Below are 20,396 nucleotides of genomic sequence, written 5' to 3'. Positions count from 1 at the left end.
GAGACCCGAGTGTAGAGGAGGGTTGATGAGTACACTGCTATATCTGCCGCCAGGCTTAATAGGTTCATTAATATCATTATATTAATCAACCTATTAAGGTCCCAATGCTGGGCAAAGGCGTCCTCTCCTATAGAGACACAAAGTACCTAGTAGTACGAATTTCCTTGGATAGTTCATACTAAACTACCTACCGTTGGTTCCAACGTGCAACAAAAACATAGTTTCCTTTTTTGAAATAAATTTAAAAACTAGTAAGTACTATAGAGGAAGAAGGACGTAGTCCCTAGTAGTACGAATTCTCTTGGATAGTACTTCATACAAATTATAATAAATATGCTCGCACTTAGGACAGGGGTAACGAACAGTTTCACAATATTCTTAAATATCCAAAATATGTTTATAGTGATGATTTTAGAGAAATCTATAAAGTGTATGAATAGCTTTAGGGCCGTGTGTAGCTAATAGAAAGATAAATGGGATACTCCAATCGCGCGTGTATCTGTAACATAATGTTGTTTATTGTCAAACATTTGTTTGTCGGTATGTCGTGAAGATCTTCAGGTTATTATTTAAGTACTATTTTGTAGATTCTATTTTTATACGTATATTGTGTTTATATATAAACCCACCATCATCATTATTATCACCATCATAACTTTAGGCCATAGTCCATCATGATGACAAAATGCGGATTGTCAGACTTCACACAACTTTGTGAACATTATGAAGAACTTTCAGGCATGCTGGTTTCATCGCGATGTTTTCCTTCACCGCGGAAGCAAGTGTTATTTCAAATGCGATATTACAAACGCTCATAACTCCGAAAAATTTAAAGGTAGTGAGAGGGATCAAACTAGCTTCCTCCGTAAAAGTCACTATAGTTTTTTAGTATTAGGTTATTGAAATAAGATTTTGTAGAATCTTTTTTTTATATGAATATTACTATATTGTCATCATCATCATCATATCAACCCATAACCGGCCCACTACAGGGCACAGGTCCTATATAATGAGTAAGACGAAGTTAAGACCGTAGTCCACCACGCCCAGTGCGGCTTGGTGGACTTACTGAACTGCATTGTGTCAAATTCAAATTCAAAATTCATTTATTTTAAGTAGGCCTAATTAATAAGCACTTTTGAAACGTCAAGTCAGTCTGTTCGTAGTGACTCTACCATCGGTTCGGAAGGCAGATTCCACTGAGAAGACCCGGCAAGAAACTCAGCAGATTGCTCTTTTCCAACATCGTTTTAAAGTGTATATATATAATATAAAATTAAATGTCTCTCCTTAGGGTTTTCCCCCCACTAGTAATAGCACAGAAGACGATTCCGCCAGTTCACTGATATATTCCCTTAGTCGACTCGTACGACAACCGCAGCCGTTGGAGGATTGGTAGCACCTGCATTCTGATTTGCCGTTACCGCACGGCATTGATCTATCGTCTATTAATTTATCAAAGTCAAAAGTCAAAAATATCTTTATTCAAGTAGCTTGTGTTGTGTATGTAGCTTGTGTTGTATGTGTAGCTTGTGTAGCAATGTTTTTCCACTCAGAACGGCTAGCATGGGCAGGAGACAATTATCTCCCCCAGAAAAGGATAAAAATGTATCTTCTCCCACAGCTTTATTAACTCTCAGAGCACTGGTGAACAAGTGGAAATACTAAACAAATAATAAATGTGTAATATTAAACGGGAGTAAACTTCTCCTATTCCGCGTTCCTGTACTTTATCAGGTGGACATGTTTATTTTTGTCTCCTGCCTGTACAAGCCCTGCAGTGGAAAGTCTGATAGGCCCGTATAAATAAAATATAACTACATTTAAAAGGAAAATTAAATAAATATAATACCTTATTTATCTAGTATTTCAATTAAGACAGAGATAAGTCAATTATAGAGATATTTATTGTAATTAATACCGGCCGTTTATATGTTTGTACAAACATTAATTATGCAATATTAATCAAATCCACCTTAATGACTATGTAATACTGGTAAACTGCAATTTGTTTTATTGTAACAAATTGGACTTTATCATTGACATGATTGTTACTTTAATGGATTGCATATTTCTTAACATTAATGACTTATAAACTGCTGTAGGAAATATAGTTGGTAACATAAAATCTTACCTTAAGGCTTTTAACTACGGTAATGGTCAGCTCTTAATCAAACACACTTCAAACGAACATAATTAGAACTAGAACTCGGCCCCCCAAAATAAGTCTCAACCACTGGGCTATCACCGCCTCCGAGTAATCAAAATATTAAAAGTAAATCGTCACAGAGCTCATCTCCTCAATTTATTCATAGATATTTAAAGTTAATACAATTTAAAACGATGTTATAATAATAAACGCGTTAAGAGGTCCTTTATCCTCACATCTCACTCAAATAGGACTCGGTGTTCGTATCGAGCATCGCCGGTATTGTCACGTAACAATGTCACGGGGATAGCGCTTTGTGACGAGCGAAGCGGGAATTCAAACAAGTCTACCTGCCTTGCCATATATAAAATTTTATCCTCTCCCACAGTTTGCTCCGAGCATTGGGGAACGCATGGAAATTATATCAAATAATAGAATTGTTAATACTAAACGTTGATAAACTTCTAGTCCACGTTGTCGTTCGTGCTTTAGTAGGCGGACACTAAATTTTATACCTTGTCAAGGGATATAATCGGTGGATATAATTTTTATCTCTAGCCGTGCGGAAATAAATGCCTCTCCCAACAGGAGATTTTTATTAATAGCATTAACACAGAGGAAGCTGCCGCCCGTTCTCTATTATATTCCTTTAGACGATAAGAACTGTCACTACATGGAGCTCTTTCAATTCTATATAAATCGTAGTTAACTTTCACGCGATCGAACAAGTAAACGTATGTTGAAAAACTCATACTTGGCACTGTGTAATCTGATCTGAGTGTCTAGTGTAAGATTTTCTACCTAAGTTTACCTATTTCAAAAAAAATTAAGTTCGTTCGCTCGTTTCAGATTATTATAAGCCAGTCGTAATTCTACGCGTTAAAACCTCTGCCTTACTCGTTCCTTGTCAAATGCATTCTATCTGGCTATGGGTAGCGACGCATAATTTTACACAGCATTGGTGACGCTCGCACAGAAACGTTTTATCGCATTCCATTAGAAAAGTTGTCCAGTTTGTATTCTATGTAGCCGGATTGTGTATTAGTGTACTTCAAATGTTAGTTTTTATTTAGTTTCTGATACACCAGACTGGACTTTTTTATTTGTGAAAATTATCAGTGGTGGTTCTCGACTAACAGGTACTAAGGAGAAGAATGGCGTCTCACATCTTACAGCGGAGTAAAGAATTTAATAAGAATCCTTGTATTTTAAGTTTAGACCATAGACAGCATAGTTTGATCCGATAAGGCACTTTGAAATCCATAGCAACAAAGCTAAACTACGCTATTAATGAATATCCGAAAAATTTGCCATTAACGTTGACAATTGGTAATTGGTCAAATCTTACTAAAATGAGAATATCCGTGTTTTATTATTATTATTAAATTCTTTATTGCACACACAAAAATACAATACCAAAGGAAACTCAATAAACAAAACTAAAAAAAACTAGTTTAGGAGTGCAAAGGCGGTGGTAACGCTAAAGAGATGACTCCCAGACAACCTTTGGCACAAGTAGTTATTATAAGCAAGACGCTATTTCACGCAGTAAAACCTCTGCCTTACTCGTTCCTTGTCAAATGCATTCTATCTGGCGTTCGGTAACGACGCATAATTTTATACAGCGCTTACTTGAGCGCTGTTGGTGCTTATCGTACAGATAACGATATATCGTAGCCTATTAGAGAAACGGTTATTAACGTTCCAGGTGTATTCAATGTAGCCTCATTGTGAATTGTACTTCAAATGTTAGTTTTCATATAGTTTCTAGTTTGTATTTCGTTTGAGAAAAATATCAGAATTGGCGTTGGATATTAGAACCGTCATATCTGAGCCCGATCAGTTGGTTATTGAAAATTACCGGTACTCGGTAAACGTGAAGCGGTGATAGGGGCTTCGAATCCTAGCACGCACCTCTAACTTTTCTAAGTTATGTGCGTTTCAAGTAATCAAAAATACCACTTGCTTCGACGGTGAAGGAAAACATCGTGAGGAAACCTACATGCCTGAGAGTTCTACATAATGTTCTCAAAGGTATGTGGAGTCCACCAATCAGTACTGGGCCTGCGTAGTGGACTACGGCCTTAACCCCTTCTCATTGTGGGAGGAGACCCGTGGCCTGTAGTGGGCCGGTAATGGGTCGATATGGTCGTAAACGTTCGATATTTCACCTATTCAATATAGATTAATTGTGAATTGTACTTAAAACTGTACTGTTCCTACTTATCGATAGATTTGGAGGGTTTATTTCAGTGCAATGCAATTTCACCTGATCGTAAAAATGCAATGTAAGATGGTAGCGGGTTAACCTGCTAGCGGTTTGTATGGCATTTATGTTAAACCCATACCTAAATCCTGGCTCACCGGGAGGTCGAATAAAATTATAATAGCGAAGTTAAAGCCACTATTATTTATGTATATAATATATATAATTGCGATTTCCCGTCTCTCATTGCCTTATTCCAATAGTTAAGGTAGCCTGGAAGAGATCACTGTTAGTGATAAGGCCGCCTTTGCATATAATTTATGTTAATGTAAGTGTTCCTGTGTGTGTTTCCTTTATTATGCAATAAAGTTGTTAATATAGGTGTGACGCCGCCCTCCTGCCGCAGAATGTTGATGTCTCATCTAAGAATAATAATCAAACATCTCTTCTACTCCACGCTTTATTAGTGTCCAAAGAAGTTAAGAAGAAAAAGGATATGGAAATATCGCTATCCTATTGGCTGATAACGAAAAACTCGCTTCCCTCGCTTCAACTTTTATCGAAAAAAAAACTAGCACTAGTTTCGTTGAAACAAAGCTGACAACAAAGCTAAACTATAATAAGCCAGGCACTACCATTGGTGTATCTGACTTATGCCCGTCTTCACTAAACGAAGAGAGAACGTAGAGAATAAAAATGTTTCTAAAAAATGTTCTCTGTTTAAAATGTAACTCTTACATTTATGACTAACGACGTTAGGCACCATCGCCACGCTACTGAATCTATAAGGAAATCGTAAACTGACACTTGACAGATGAAAAAAAACTTTTTTTTTTTTAATAAGCTTAATCTGTACGAAAATGAAAAATAAGATAATACAAAAACAAACTACCACACCTTGTGGCAAGAAACATTGACAAGTTAGGTTAAATGAGTCGCCTAGTGAAAATCTGTTGGTGACAGAGAAATGTATGCCTAGATATCTCTTTTGATTAGGCGTAACTTACTTAGGCGTTTCCTTGTTCGTCGTGAGTGAAAACGAGCATTACGTCCGTCGCTTAGTAACGCAACGCATCCCTGCTGGAAAAACGGCCTACGCTTGTATCGTTGCATAGAAACGACATATTATTTTATACCGTGCTCACTTCAACTTAGTTTAGCTCCAGAATAATATGGTCTGACTTATCTACATAGTTGCAGATAAATATAAATCGCTGCCTCTTACAGAAATGAATATTGACGTTCAAGATTACATTAACTCGGTATAAAGCTTAGATGATGATTAGATTTTGTTATCGCGTCATTTTATGGATATTTGTAAGCATTACACAGATTGGCGCGCGATTAAGGTAACTAGACTAAATAATAGTCATATTAGTGTCCATTTTGACGTACTTAAGCTAAAACAAAAGTTAATTCATAACAGTGAAATGGGGCGTTTGTAGTTTGAACGGTCCTGCGTTTCTTACAACAAAGTAATTCATCATCGTCATCATTATCACAGATCCTCACAACATCCTCACATCATCTTGACGTTCTCTACCGTTAAAATTATGTATTAGTTTATTTTACCGTAGTGAAATATGTATTAGTTAGTTTATTTTAAACATGTACTGTTTTTTGTAATTATTAAATATAAATAATAAATAAATATACTACGACAATACACACATAGCCATCCAGTCCCAAAGTAAGCGTAGCTCGTGTTATGGGTACTAAGATAACTGATGAATAATTTTTATGAATAATATACATAAATACTTATAATATACAGATAAACACCCAGGCACTGAAAAACATTCATGTTCATCACACAAATATTGTCCAGTTGTGGGAATCGAACCCACGGCCTTGGATTCAGAAAACAGGGTCGCTGCCCACTGCGCCAATCGGCCGTCGAAACGTATTAATATGTATGTATATTTTTAAAGCTTTGCGCACCGCTATAAGGATTCATATTTGTGTCAATTTCACAAAATGGTTGCCTGGAAGAAATCACTGTAAGTTATAAGGCCGCCTTTGTTACACAAATTTAAATTACTTGGACCTTTGTTCTTCTTTATTTATTTCTATTTTGTTCTTGTTGTGCAATAAAGTATTTTTGATTGATTGATTGATCATCAGAAGGTTTCACTAATTTGTTGTTACAGTTGTTACACTAATTTGTTTGTAAAATGTTTCCGTAGTCCACTGCGATGGCCAAGTGCAGATTCTCTGACTTACATACACACTCCTTAGAGAACAATATGAAGAACACACAGGTTTCGTTACGATGTTTTTCTCTACGTGATAGTGACATTTAATTATTTAAAACGCACATAGCTTCAAATGTCAGAAGTGCGTGCTGGGGACTGACTAAGCGTAAGTCAGAGTTCCAGGGTCCGATACCCGACAGAGGCAATTTAATTTTTCTCTGGTCTGATCTGGCTAGCAACCACCCTACCGACAAAGATGTGCCGCGAAACGATTTAGCGATCTGGTGCGATACTACACAGAAACCAATTAGGCTTGTGGGTTTTATATCATAGTAGTAGTAATAGAGATTTTTCGACAGAGCTTGTCTGGGGACGCACTACAGCAATGCTTATTTATGCCGCCAACCCGCATTGCTGTGTTCTGGTCGGAAGGGACTGATTGCCGGTGTAATTGCAGGCACATAAGGTTTAACGCCTACGCCTCAAGTTGATGGACTCATGGCGGCTTGGTAAAATGTGTTTCTTGCATATAAGCGTAGCTATGTTTATAAGCGATGGTATTTTACTTTACATCGGGTTGTCCATCGGCTTTGTCCGTCAATTATCTATGTATAAAAAATACGTGAAGCAAGAACTATGTAACACTTTTTACGGAAATTGTGCGGATGGAGGAGTTTGAAATTTCACATAATTATAGTTTATATAGACAAACATAGATTAGATAGAGAATAATAAAAAAAGAAACCCTGTGCAATTTATTCACACACGGCGGAAGTGTAACTTCTGAAAAGTAGCCTACGAGAGATTGAGGTGGATGTAGAGTATCAGAACTATTAGGATAAAATGTAAGGTTTATTATTTAGTTTCCATGGTAACCAGAATAGGTAAAAAATGTATAATGTTTTCTATCTCACTCTGTCCTATGCATTTATGTGTTCGTTTCTTTATCTAGATATTATTCGGTTTCCTTGGTAACTTAAATAGGAAACGAAATGTGTAATGTGTTCTATCTCATTCTCTCGCCGGCTGAATCCTTATACATTTTATGTGTTTGTGTCTCAATGGACTTATTTTTTCGTTTCACCGAGTTTGAAATCACAACGATTCTAAAGAAGTGTCAGTTCAAAAAAAAAAGTCACTAAGTACTCCCTCTGCACTTTATTGTAAAGTAATTTCTACGTTTGTTTCGATATTGAAAACTACAGAGCATTGTGTCAATAAATATTTCTATTTGTCGTAATTTAGGTAGGCAAATTGAAATATACGTTTCAGCGATAAGTTCTGTGGACGGGTAGCCCACGCGGGTTGTACGCGCCAATTAATTCGTGATTTATTTGTGTCGCTTTAAAATCGTAGAATAGAAATTTGTAATTATAAATGGAAATCAGAACCGTCTATACATTCCAGTACCGAGTACACAGCAGCCGTGGCGGCCTTTTTTGTAAAGCTAGATTTAAAATACACTGTAAACTTCGTAATTGATATTTAAATAGCATGTATGTACACGTGTGTATTATGCAAATATCCAGCTATCTATTAAAACATTTTTTTTTAAATCCCTCACATATAAACCTTTTTGAATCTTTCACTTATAAAACTCACTCATAAACCTACCTACCTTATCTTAAGTAGGACTGCCTCTTTGGTACATTACATGTCTATGTAAAGCACTGTACCAGCGTCTGATCGCGACGTCCTGATTCCATTCTCCTCCTGTCCTGGATAATAGGATTTCCAGCACCGGGAGTTTGGAAATTTTCGTTATCCACCTTGGGGAACACGCTTTAAAGTCCGGTAATTAGTACTTATTTCTGATTAAAATCGTTGAAGCCTACCAACCTGCATCGGAGTGGCGTGGTGGGACTATACTCTATAACAAATATTTTACGAGAAAAGAGCCTGTGTACTGTGACGCATTAATATAGTCAAGTCAAGTCAAATATTTATTTATTCAAATTAGGGTTGTCCTGGCGTAAAAATAAGTTTATTTTACTGTCCGTCCTTTAAAATAACTGTATGCGTAAAATCAAGTTACTTAGTAAAGGAAAGACAAACAAACAAATAAACAAACACTTTTGCATTTATAATATTAGTAAGGGTAAACACTCGAAGAAGTTCTTAGGCACGATTGTGGTACCACCATGATAACTTATTATAGTTCCTAGGTTTGTATTTTTCAATTATTACGTGTCATAATAACATGACATGTAATAAAAAAAGCCTTTATTTACATTTATTATAGGTCTATCATAGATAACTGCTATCAATAACGATTTTAGAATTATCATAAATACAGGTTGTCTTACTTGAATCTACAAACCGTAAATTAATATTGGTTTTATTAAATTAGATATTTACAAATTACAACACAGAAAATTACATCCGCAACTAATAAAACATCACAATAATAATATTTATCCCGTTTATCGGCACAAGTCAAACAGCAATGCGGCTATCTACCCTAGGGGAGAAGCCTTACGCAACATCCTCCTTCGTCAAATAATTATCAAAGTACCGATCCAATGGGTCAAAAAAGAATACTTCATATACGCACTACGGTGTTTAGGAAAAATGGGATTTTTGCAGCTGTTAGTTCAAAACGTTAATATGTAACACGGCAATAAGAAGACGAGTCATAAAATTAGTTTATTTTTTTCTCCTCGACACATATTGGTACGAGTAGTTATCCTGAAAATCGAAGGGGCATGTCGCAAGCAACTGTTTGTAGAGTTATTTTGATTCAGAGTATAAATTGTTTTATTTTGAAATTTCATTTATATCCCATACAGCAAGTCTACTGTATCTACTACTTTTTATATAGGCTGGGAGAGCATTTGGTAATCCTAGACGTGTTCCTTGATATTGCAAGTTATCTGGACCACAATTGACACAATTATTAAGAGAACGGACAGACAACGCTGAGTGGGATACACGGGTTCGCTAAGGCTTATCTTTGTTTATGACCTAAGCAACTGTTTATAAGAGATAGACATTTATTATGTTAAAAGGTATTTCTTGATATTTTTATCCGTAACATTCTACTGTCACTGAACTGATATCAATCAATTATGGTAATAATTATTAGATAATTCAAATCCATACAAATATTTTTTACAAATGGCAGCATAAATCATCACATCTTAAATTGCAATTTCCTCCAGCATCAAATGTTTCTACTATTTTTTGTAACGGGTGAGAGCGCCTTGTCTAATCCTAGACTTGTTGCTTAATGGTGCGAGTTATCTGGACCACAATTCACACAATTATTAACTGCACAGACAGACAAGGCTGAGTGGGTAACACCGGTTTGCTATATTGAATTTTGCAGTAACGATACAGAGAAATTATGTTTCCTGACTCATAATTGGTAGGACCATGTTTTAATAATAAAAATCTGGACATACGCACCTACTACACTTGACTTTGTTGCCTTCAAACCAAAGTGATGTTCCGACAGATGAACAATGAACCAATATTCAGAAAAAATGGCTGAATGTCGTACAGATTGACGCAGTGTGTTACAGGTAATGGCGTGGAGTACCTTGCAGGCATTAGGAAAAGATAAGTGTTTTCTTGTTACTTTTACACCAAATGAGATTGCAGACAAGTTTAGGCCTCGACTGCAATCCCACCTGGTAATAAGTGATGATGCCGTCTAAGATGTTAGCCAGCTAACCTGTTAGGGAGTCATCGTCATCATCATCATATAAACCCATTACCGGCCCTCTACAAGGCACGGGGTCTCCTCCCATAGAGAGAAGGGGTTAAGGCCGTAGTCCACCGCATGCCCGGTGGAAATTGGTGGACTCAGTACACCTTTGAGAACATTATGTAGAACTCTCAGGCATGCAGGTTTCCTCACAATGTTTTCCTTCACCGTTGCAGCAAGTGATATTTTAATAGCTTAAAAAACGCACATAACTTATGTGGTAGGTATGTGGTGGGAATACAAACTCAGTCCCCCGAAAGTGAAATCGAAGCTCTACCCAGGAATTAATGTTTTTCAGTGTCTGGGCTGTCGCCGTTTGTAAAAGTTTTGTTTTCCAAAACCATTAGGTGCTACATGGGAAATACAAGTGTGGATCTTTGTAATTATCTTGAAGTCCTGAAACAAAAGAACACGCATGGTATAACTACTGATAATGTACGGTTCTATGTGATAGATTGATAAGAGAAAACGGGTGCAAAAACTTAAAGCACTGATAAAAATCTTCACTTATGTTAAGTGCACCAGTTATAGTTTTTTCATTCTCACTTAGTAAACAGGGTTCTGCTACTAGGCCGGGCCCTGATTGTCTATGACATTGAATTCATAACACACTGGTTTAGTATGTAGTTCGTGACGCTGATCTGGATAGTTCTTTCTTTAGTGATGTCAATATTGAACACATTAAACCACTGACCTCTTATTACCATGGGACACGCTGCTGTCACTATTTATCTGTTATTTTTGACGCCATTTTGGTGCTGCAATGAAGCGGTGATAGCGCAGTGGGTAGGAGGTCAACTTAACTTTGAAGGGCCGAGTACGAATCCCAGCAATCCCGAAGTAATTAAAAATAGTTGGAAAATCCAATAGTGCACGCCTCATAATCTCATTCATTACAATAAAATTGAGATTATTTGTAAATAATAATAAAACTACATCTAATTATACCGTGAAAAGTAAAAGGCTTCTATTCCTCAAAATACTGAAGCCTATAAAAAATACCCACTCGATAAGTGAAGTATTTCGCTCGTTATCGTGACCACAAGATACGGGATCCCCACATACAGACACACGGACGTACCAGACAGAACTTTTTTAAACATTTTTTTAATTAGTTTAAATAATAAAAAGAGATTCAATAATATCATGAGTGCGTTCATCAACAAATAGCGTTTTTTCTCAACATTTGTCTTTTTATATTCATTTATAAAAGCAATAAAGAATAAAAAAGTGTCATTTTAAGTTTGGAGAATCACTCGGTGTGCGTAAACTGACAGTAATACCCACCTCAACGCTTCGCTTATGAGGCGTGCAATATCACTTGCTTCGACGGTAAAGGAAAACTTCGTGAGGAAACCTGCATGCCTGAGAGTTCTACATAATGTTCTTAAAGGTATGTGGAGTCCACCAAGACGCACTGGGCCAGCGCGGTGGACTACGGCCTTAAATATCATTGTGAAGGAAAACAAAATTTAAAGGCGTGTGAAATCCACCAATCCGCAAGTGGTCAGGGTGTGGACTACTCAAATGGCGGCAAGAAGTTATTTAAGCTGTCATGTTAATGGACTGCAATTTCAGATTATTAATAATTCAGAGGCCAGTGTATAAAACACATGTCTCGTGTGTTGTTGAGATTTATGTGTTATAGCTATTAATGGCTAAAATAGGGCATTTAGTAAAATTTGTTATTGCATCTGTCCGTGCTTCACACTCCAACTAAGCAACGAATAACTTAATTTTTGGTACTTCAAATGACATAAGCTATTTTTATCTGAGATATCTTATTAGGTGCATGAGTTTATAAAAAGAACCATAATATTAAGTTATTAGAAAAAAGTATTATAGTTTATTATTGGATCTTGTTTATTATTGGACTTTACGAAAATTTATATTTTATGCTAATTCCTCGTTTATTGAACAATTCTACCTACCAAATAAAACCCACTATATTTTTGCAGGAGACCGCAATCAATTTTCTATTTCTTAGTGTTTGCAGTACAAATCAACTGAATTCGGGCACTAACTGACTGATAGACACTAACATAGGCAAACACGACCTCATTGTCTAGAAAGCCAAAATGTCACTAAGCCAAAATCACACAATAACTTACTATTTTGAACTTTAAAGTGAAAGGAATTCGTGCCAAAATTGCACGGACAGGGCAACAGGTGGCATTATATCGCCACCAATACTTATCTGCGAGTGTTTAGGATATTATCGAACTTTGAACTCTATTTTAAACAGGTCTAAGGTCAAAATGCGTTATTAGAATATCCAATTAAAGTTTAAGGCAATATATTCTTTGTGAGGATACAGAAGGTGCTATTTTCGCATGTCAAACAACAATGGACGTGTAAGCCGTCGTCTCATTAATACGTTGACGGTAATGACATGTACCAATTAACGGTGAGCCGCGACAGACCGGCAGGCAATTCACACAACTCCTACACACTTCTAGTGTAAGACATATCACATAGGGAAATTTTATTTCAATATTATTTTTATGAGTTCCAATCTGTTGGGCCAATCTGAGGTCTTACATTTCTAAAACTACATAAAAGTACTTTCTAGATGGCCAGAAGAAAACTTGATTTTTTTTTCTGTCTATAGAGGTTTATGCTATAGCAGTAACAGTAAATAAATAAATAAATTTATTAAAAAATTATATAAATTTCATTATAAATTTATTATTTGTGGTACATCTTTTGGATCTCTTCCTGATAGAAGTACATGCTTGATAGTATACACTTTCAAATAAAAAAGAATTATTAAAATCGGTTCTAATTTAACGGAGCTATAAAGTAAAGTTGATAAAAATTTTCATCCCGTTTCCCGGAGGAAACCTAATATTTATCGGGATAAAAAGTATCCTATATGATGACTCGGGATATCAGCTACCACTATACCAAATTTTATTTAAATCCGTTCAGAAGTTTTCTCGTGATGCCCGAACAGACAGACAGACAAAAATTAAATAAAAATCTGTTTTGGACTCAGTATCGATTATAAAGCATGCCCCGATCACAATTTTCAAAATATATTAAATGTACAGAAATCTTCCTGTAACAGTTTTATTATACGTATAGATTATGTACGACTGGAAATTGGTATGTATAAACACGAATACGAATGTTTTACAGTTGGAAATGAAGGCTTTATTAATTTATTCTACTATGAAATTTCGTCAATGTTGTATTAATCTTTGAAACAAATCTTCGCAAGGTTGATGAAATAAACAAAAAAAAAAGAAATTCTCGTATTATTACCACAATCACATTAATTAACAACGTAACCGCACGGAAGTGGTTAGTACCTATGTACTGTTATTTCAAATTTTAGCGGCGCTCGGAACGCCTGTTTGTCAAGCAAATTGTGTCATGCCATTTGTGTTCAATGACTGGCAAATGAGTGCACTGCATCAATCCATTTGTTTTGGGAACTACGGTATAATTGTACGCTCGGTTGGGCATCGGGTTCACGGATTCGTTTACATGTAACGGTAATTACGAAGTTTGGGTAATGGTTAGAACAAAGAAATTAGCTTATTTAGATTTTTATTTTGTACTTCATCGTCATTAGCTAAAGACATGTTTTTTTATAGTAATAAAGTAACGTCCTTGTATGATCTACGCCACTACAAACATGACTACATCGCTTTGACGCGTAAGTTCTGTTACCATGTGTATTTTAGAACTTTGATACGTAGTTGCAGAACATATCAGCTGTTTCCTACAACAAACTACCGCACTAATGCGGGTAAACGCTCACTAATGCATAGAATGACACAGACATATTTTCTCCACGATACAGGCTACCTAGTGTGGAGACCACTAGCAATTGATTTTTGTAATATTTTTGAAAATAAAGATATTTTATTTTATTTTTTTATTTTTTATATAACGCACGCTCTGGCAACGCTGTTATTTATGCAACTAGTGTCAGTAATTTCAAAAAGTTGGTCATATGCAATCTGATTTCTAAAAAATTTAATTATAAGTCGCATTATATAGTAGCGTGCATTATAAGTGATTAACTATTTATTTATTTTTATAATAATATGTCTGTCGATTGTCCCTAATAAATAAAAAAAATTGAATGGCCCCTTTGAATGCAAGTGGTTTTAAGGACAGAGTTCGTCCGGGGGAGTACTACCGCCATGATTATTTCTGCCGCAAAGCGGCATTTCTGGGTTCCGATCTGAAGGGCGTGGTTGCCGGTGTTATTACAGACACACAAGGCTAGGCTAGGCTAATACCATCATCTCAGATTGATGGACACGGGGCGGAACGTTACAGTACTTACCCCTCGTATACCATTTACTTGCTGCATCAGTGTCATGTGACTATAAAAAAAAAAGTTTAGCACGCTTCTTTCCTTTTTCCCGAAAGGGAGACGTGAGACCAGCCTCTAAAATCGACGGCCAATTGGCGCAGTGGGCTGCGAACCTACTGTCTAAGTCCAAGGCTGTGAGTTCGATTCCCACTTCTGAAAGATGTTTGTATTATGAACATTAATGTTTTTCAGTGTGTTTATCTGTATTTTAAAAGTATTTATGTATATGATTCATAAAAATATGCAATCACCTTAGTACCCATAACACATGCTTACTTTGGGGCTGGATGGCGATGCGTGGATTTTTAATGTTTTTTACAATACACACATCGCCATCTAGTCCCCAAATTAAGCGTAGCTTGTGTTATTGGTACTAAGATAACTGATGAATAATTTTATGAATAATATACATACATACTTATAATACACTCATAAACACCCAGACACTGAAAAACATTAATGTATTGTCGTAGTATATTTATTTATTTATTTACAAGAATATCATCGCTCTGAAATGTCCGTTAATAGGTATATATTTGTTTCAGGAACAGTGTCTCTGGAGGCGTGTCTTTGGGGGCTCACCTGGTTTGTGCCCGCGTAGCCGGTCTTACGGATAAGCAACGTGCCATGTGTCGCGCTTCCCCAGCCGCCATAGCTGCTGTGGGAGATGGACTCAGGTAAAATAGTAAAAGTGATGGACCATCGCAATAAATTCATAAATAAAAAATGAATACAGTAAATAAATAAAGCCTTTATTTCCAACTGTAGTGTCAAAATGCAATGACTGCTTTTTGAGTTTTGCGAAGAACATCATGATTAAACCTTTTGCTGGGCCAGTTGAGGGCACAAGTCTTCCCTCGGAATGAGAAGCGTTTAGGCCGTAGTCCACCGCGCTGACCAAATGCTGATTGCCAGACTTCACCAGGCTTTTGTGAAAATTGAGGTGCCAGAGAGTTCCACGTGTTTTATTTTTTTATTGTTTTAATTTGAACGCACAAAACATCGAAAACGTCTGGGGTCGAAACGATGGACGTTGGAGTCCCAAGATGCTAAAATTGCGACCCCTACCTAACAAAAAACTTATGTTACTAAACATAGGTTTTCTGTGAACGTTAATAGGTTCAGAAAATAATAATGGATTTTCGTCCCTCTAGAGACGTAGCAGAATGGCGAATAAAGACAGTTACGAGACCCCACGAACATCCGTCTTTAATAATTTTTTGAGAAGATCTCTTTTAGTTATAAACATTTTTTATTTCTTTCTTTCAAGATTATGCATTTACAGAATGGCGTACACCGAATGCCGGACGCAACTCGGTGGCTACAGATGGAACTGTACCGGTATCGGCAACGGAAACGACTTCGGACATGTCATGCCCTTAGGTGAGCTTTGAAGATACCAAATAGCGTTATATACCAACTATGAACGTAATAAAATTGTGTTACGGACCGAAAATAATAACAAGGATTCTTAAATCAGGGATCTACTGCCATCGTTTATAGCAGTATTTTAATATTTTTGACGCTCTTGTTTCCTATTTTAATGATTATTTTAGGGACTTCACGGTATTACACAAGATTAGTACCTACTTGAAGCACTCGATGGTGCTTTCATTAGGGGTTAAAGTATGAAATCGCTAATATGTATTGAAAAATTGAATTACGTTTTTTTCATACCTTTAAATAAAAAAATACTTGTGGGTACATAAAATTCCTCAACGCTAGTAAGTGTAATATAGCCTCAAATCGAGCAAAGTTTAATCTTTTTTTTTACTCATCTACTAACCTTGATTCCAATTTCACCTTATAGTTGTAATGATGCATTCTAACTTCTAAAATGGTAATAGGTTAACTTATGGCAGGTATATTAAAGCCGTACTCCTAATCGGTTTCAACACACGACATCTTACCGTAACGCTATATCGCTTGGCGTTTTTGTAATTAGATTCGCGGCCACGGCCTATAAGGTCAGACCAGAGAAAAGTCTGAAGTTATAAATTTACTAATATCCCCCGCCGGGCATCAAACCCGAGACCTCACAGCGCTGACCACTGCGCCGTTTATTAAATAAATAATAAATACCCCACACAGTCGATAACCTCTATATTATCAAATATTATAAACACATTATATTTTCTCCGTGGGTAGTCAGTATCCTCAAGGCTCGAGCAATAGATTATAATTTTACGACCTACATCACAGTAGGCAATCCGATAATTGATTGTACGGCCGTTAAAAACTTGTAACATTATGTAAATGCATTGACTAAAGGAAAAATAGAAGGAACTTTCGATGCTGTTTAAATGAAGATTGTCCACAACTAAGATTTTTCTCAATACTAAAAGACCAGAGTGTTGATTATAACAAGATATTTTTAAATAACAAATTTTTAAAGCAGATCGAAAAGTATGGAACTACTTCAAATAAAATACAAATAAAAACTGCCTTGAAGCGTCTGTAATGCTTAGAACTAGTTTGTAGTGTGTTAAGATTTGGTTTAATTTCTAAAGCCTTCGTGAATTCCTATCTCTCTCCGCATTTCTCAAACCACACTTTAAAAGTCACAAGAGTCTTGAACTCTCACATCTTTATACTAATTTGAGAGCATAATGAGCTGATCTTTTAATGCTTATAATGCTTGTGTTACTTGGGAATTCGTCAATATTCTTTCTATACTGCACTTGTTGTGAACTGGTATGCTCTCAGCTTCAGCTACTTTTTGCACCCGATACTATCCAAATATCCATGTTTTTAGCTGTTTTAGTTTAATATTTGAAAAAAATACAACGGGTCAAACCCGACGAGGAGTTAAAAAGAGAGAAAGAAAGAAACATTTATTTTTTACATTGCGCCACACATTACAAAATTCACAACACCACATATGTTTTGTGTGGCACAACCTATAAAAAAGGTGCCAGCTCAGCATTGTGCTGCATGCGCCAGTGGGAGCATACAGCTGATTTTCAGTTGGCACCTTCTACCAGGTAACACCACGGAAATACGTAGCCAACCACTGACCACATTTTAATATTTTAATTTAAATGCTTAGTTTAACAAAAACCAATCGGAAAAAAAATTCAACAATAAAACGAACTAAACTAAACTAACTAAATAAATCCGCAACTATAATAATAATAAATTAAACTAACATATATTTATATAAACTTGAAAATAAAAACGTACATATATCAATAACTAATTAAAATACACAGTGTAAAAGGTGGTTACATAATTTAAACGTACTACAGCTATATATATAATAAAATTAGTAAGTTTTACTATACTTTACTTTACGTATAGTAAAGTTTACAGACTGTCTCTAGAGAAAAGATGACTCCGCCACATGTTCTTGGAAGTTCCTATATCCATATCTCTATATCTTAAATACCTATTTGTCAAACCCAACGAGCCAAGCCATGTTAGTTGTATGATATCGGCTGATTTTATTCTTTCTGATTTGATCATATATTTGACGGAAAGTTTGAAAGAAAGGAAATCCCACTTATATTTGTTATCAGTGTAAAATCTTTTAATAAACTGAATTTGTCTAAGCCAGTATCCTTATTGTGGCGCCGCGTTTATCGTTTTTTCTCAGTCTCAATATAAATCGCATCAAAGCCGTAATAAAGTTGTGACGGTTCAAAAACAATAAAAACACTAAATATTATCCATTCGTGCGCTGCCTCCCACTGGATCGTGATCGGGAAATAGCATGACCCTACGTACAAGAAGTGTATGCTAGCAATCGATTATTTTCGAGTATCAAACAATGTAACTTCAGCAAACACTTACCGCCGATTTAGTGTAACCACCATAAACCAACTGTACGTTTTTCAGTTAATTTTCAGTATTTTTGCATAGACGATAAATGCTATTACTACCTATTCAAATTAGAATTAGGAAGCTTTAAAGATAAATGAAATCTTCTAGAAGGTATCGTAATCGGCGAGTAGAGAGTTAGTAAACAGTGTACTTTTAAGTTGACTGCCCAAAAAAGGATTGCCCAGTTTTGAGGGGTCATGTACTTACTTAGATTTTTTTTTGTTTAATCATAACTTATATATGCCCGTATAAGAAGACTTTAGACTTAGACGTGGTGGACTATGGCCGAAATCCTTATCGAGACCCGTGCCCTGTAGTGGACCGTTTATGGGTTCTTAATGATGAAAATTTCAATTAACAGGGACTATTGGTCAGCAGTACCAATATTCCCTGTTAATTGAAATTTTATAATATTATGTTTTATTTTTAAATTAAATGTTAAATAATATTTACAAAAAAAGTTGTACACAGAATTTTTTCTTACCTGTCTTATAATGCAAAAATCTTCTCGTTACTTTTTAGTGTAAAGTTTATTTTAAATTGCTGTGAAAACTTACATAAAGAAATCTGAGGCGTAGGTGTTTAGCCCTAGGTGCATGTAAACCTGCAACCATGCCCTTCAGCAATGTTGCTGGGTGGCAGAAAACTTCCCCGAATGAGCTCAGTAACAAGTACTACTACTACTTAAAACTACGTGGTGTCCTTTATATCAAAAAGTACAACGGCTAAAAATATAGGATGATTCCAATTCTAACACTACGTTTAATGGAATAGATCAGAATTTAATGCTTTACATCGCGCGCGTCTATCACATAGAAAGAAAATTAGCCCTGTTCGATTTGTCCTGCACGCACTCAACACGTAACGCACACGAAAATCATGAACATCATTCCAACTTGTAGCTGTATCATCGAGTAAAGCTCAACTACTTTTCAATAAAAATCGCGAACGTAATCGCTGTCGGCAGCTGTACATTATCTGAGGTTCTCGACTGATTTGCCAGATCTTCAGTTCGGCGTTCGCATCTGCCAGCATGAGACTATTGACAATAATAAACTAATATATTAAGTACATTCGTAATATGCATATCACAATTTAAAACACCCTGTACGTACTCAGTAGCAGGTTTTTATCTCTCAGAAGTGTAGGTTATTGGCCTTAATAGGCAATATGCAAATAATCCACTCAGAGATATTTTTTTTCCTCGATTTATTATCCAGCCAAAAAACCATTTTACGAGTAGCATACTAATATAGCACAGGGTAAGTAATAAATTACTTTAAAGCGAAATAGTTTATTTCTAATTTATTGGTTCTCTAGATTTATAGAGTAGAACGGTGTCCCAGTGGTAGTTCGGTCGTACTTTCGGGAAGACCAAGTTTGATCCCACCTCTACACTTTTTTTTATGTGCATTGTAATTTAATATCTCTCGCTTTAAGCTACAGGAAAGCATCGTGAAGAAACCTGCTTGTTTCAGAGTTCTCTATAGTTTTCCGCCCGTATTAGTAGAGCTTGCTAGACAAAGCTCGAAGTGAGCTCGTCTACACCCACACTACAGCCATACTTATTTCTGCCCCAAGTCCTTCATTTATCGATTTATTTTTCAAGTTACGAGTACATCCATGACAATTTGATTTTAGGTTTTCGATTAAAAATTAAAAAATACTTTTTTCACAAATTTCAAAAACTCCAACTCCAAAGGCATCTAATAGGGGATGAAAATTTATATGAGAGTTTCTAAATTTTTAAGGAATTTATGTTAATATTTTTCTATTAGCAGCAATACTTTTTTTAACTTAACGTAAGCGAAGCTGCGGGCAAAAGCTAGTTATGTATATATATATTTTTAATGAGAAAACGTCTACCATTGCCACACGGGAGATCTCTATGTTAGGTTCATTCCACACCATTCCCCATGTTTGAGACACAGGTTTTACTGGTGTCCCCGCAGCATCCAGGTTACATTGGTTATATTGGTTCT

The 20,396-nt window shown here is 35.9% G+C and overlaps 1 protein-coding gene across 3 annotated transcripts in view; it reads left to right on the top strand.

Annotated features, from left to right (window-relative positions):
* The window catches only part of LOC120625910 (protein Wnt-7b-like), a 105,464-nt gene that overhangs the window by 64,024 nt on the left and 21,044 nt on the right, over positions 1-20,396 (top strand). For 2 of the 3 annotated variants that reach the window (XM_039893188.1, XM_039893181.1), the window contains exons 3-4: positions 15,138-15,269; positions 15,878-15,975. In XM_039893188.1, the coding sequence (XP_039749122.1) occupies positions 15,138-15,269; positions 15,878-15,975 (230 nt within the window). The remainder of the gene's footprint in view (positions 1-15,137; positions 15,270-15,877; positions 15,976-20,396) is intronic. The other variant, XM_039893196.1, reaches the window with a different exon arrangement.

The sequence above is a fragment of the Pararge aegeria genome, chromosome 1 (assembly GCF_905163445.1).
Source record: "Pararge aegeria chromosome 1, ilParAegt1.1, whole genome shotgun sequence".
Classification (NCBI taxonomy): Eukaryota; Metazoa; Arthropoda; class Insecta; order Lepidoptera; family Nymphalidae; genus Pararge; species Pararge aegeria.
Note: the sequence above shows the minus strand (reverse complement) of the source record. Positions and strands in the feature narration are given on the sequence as shown.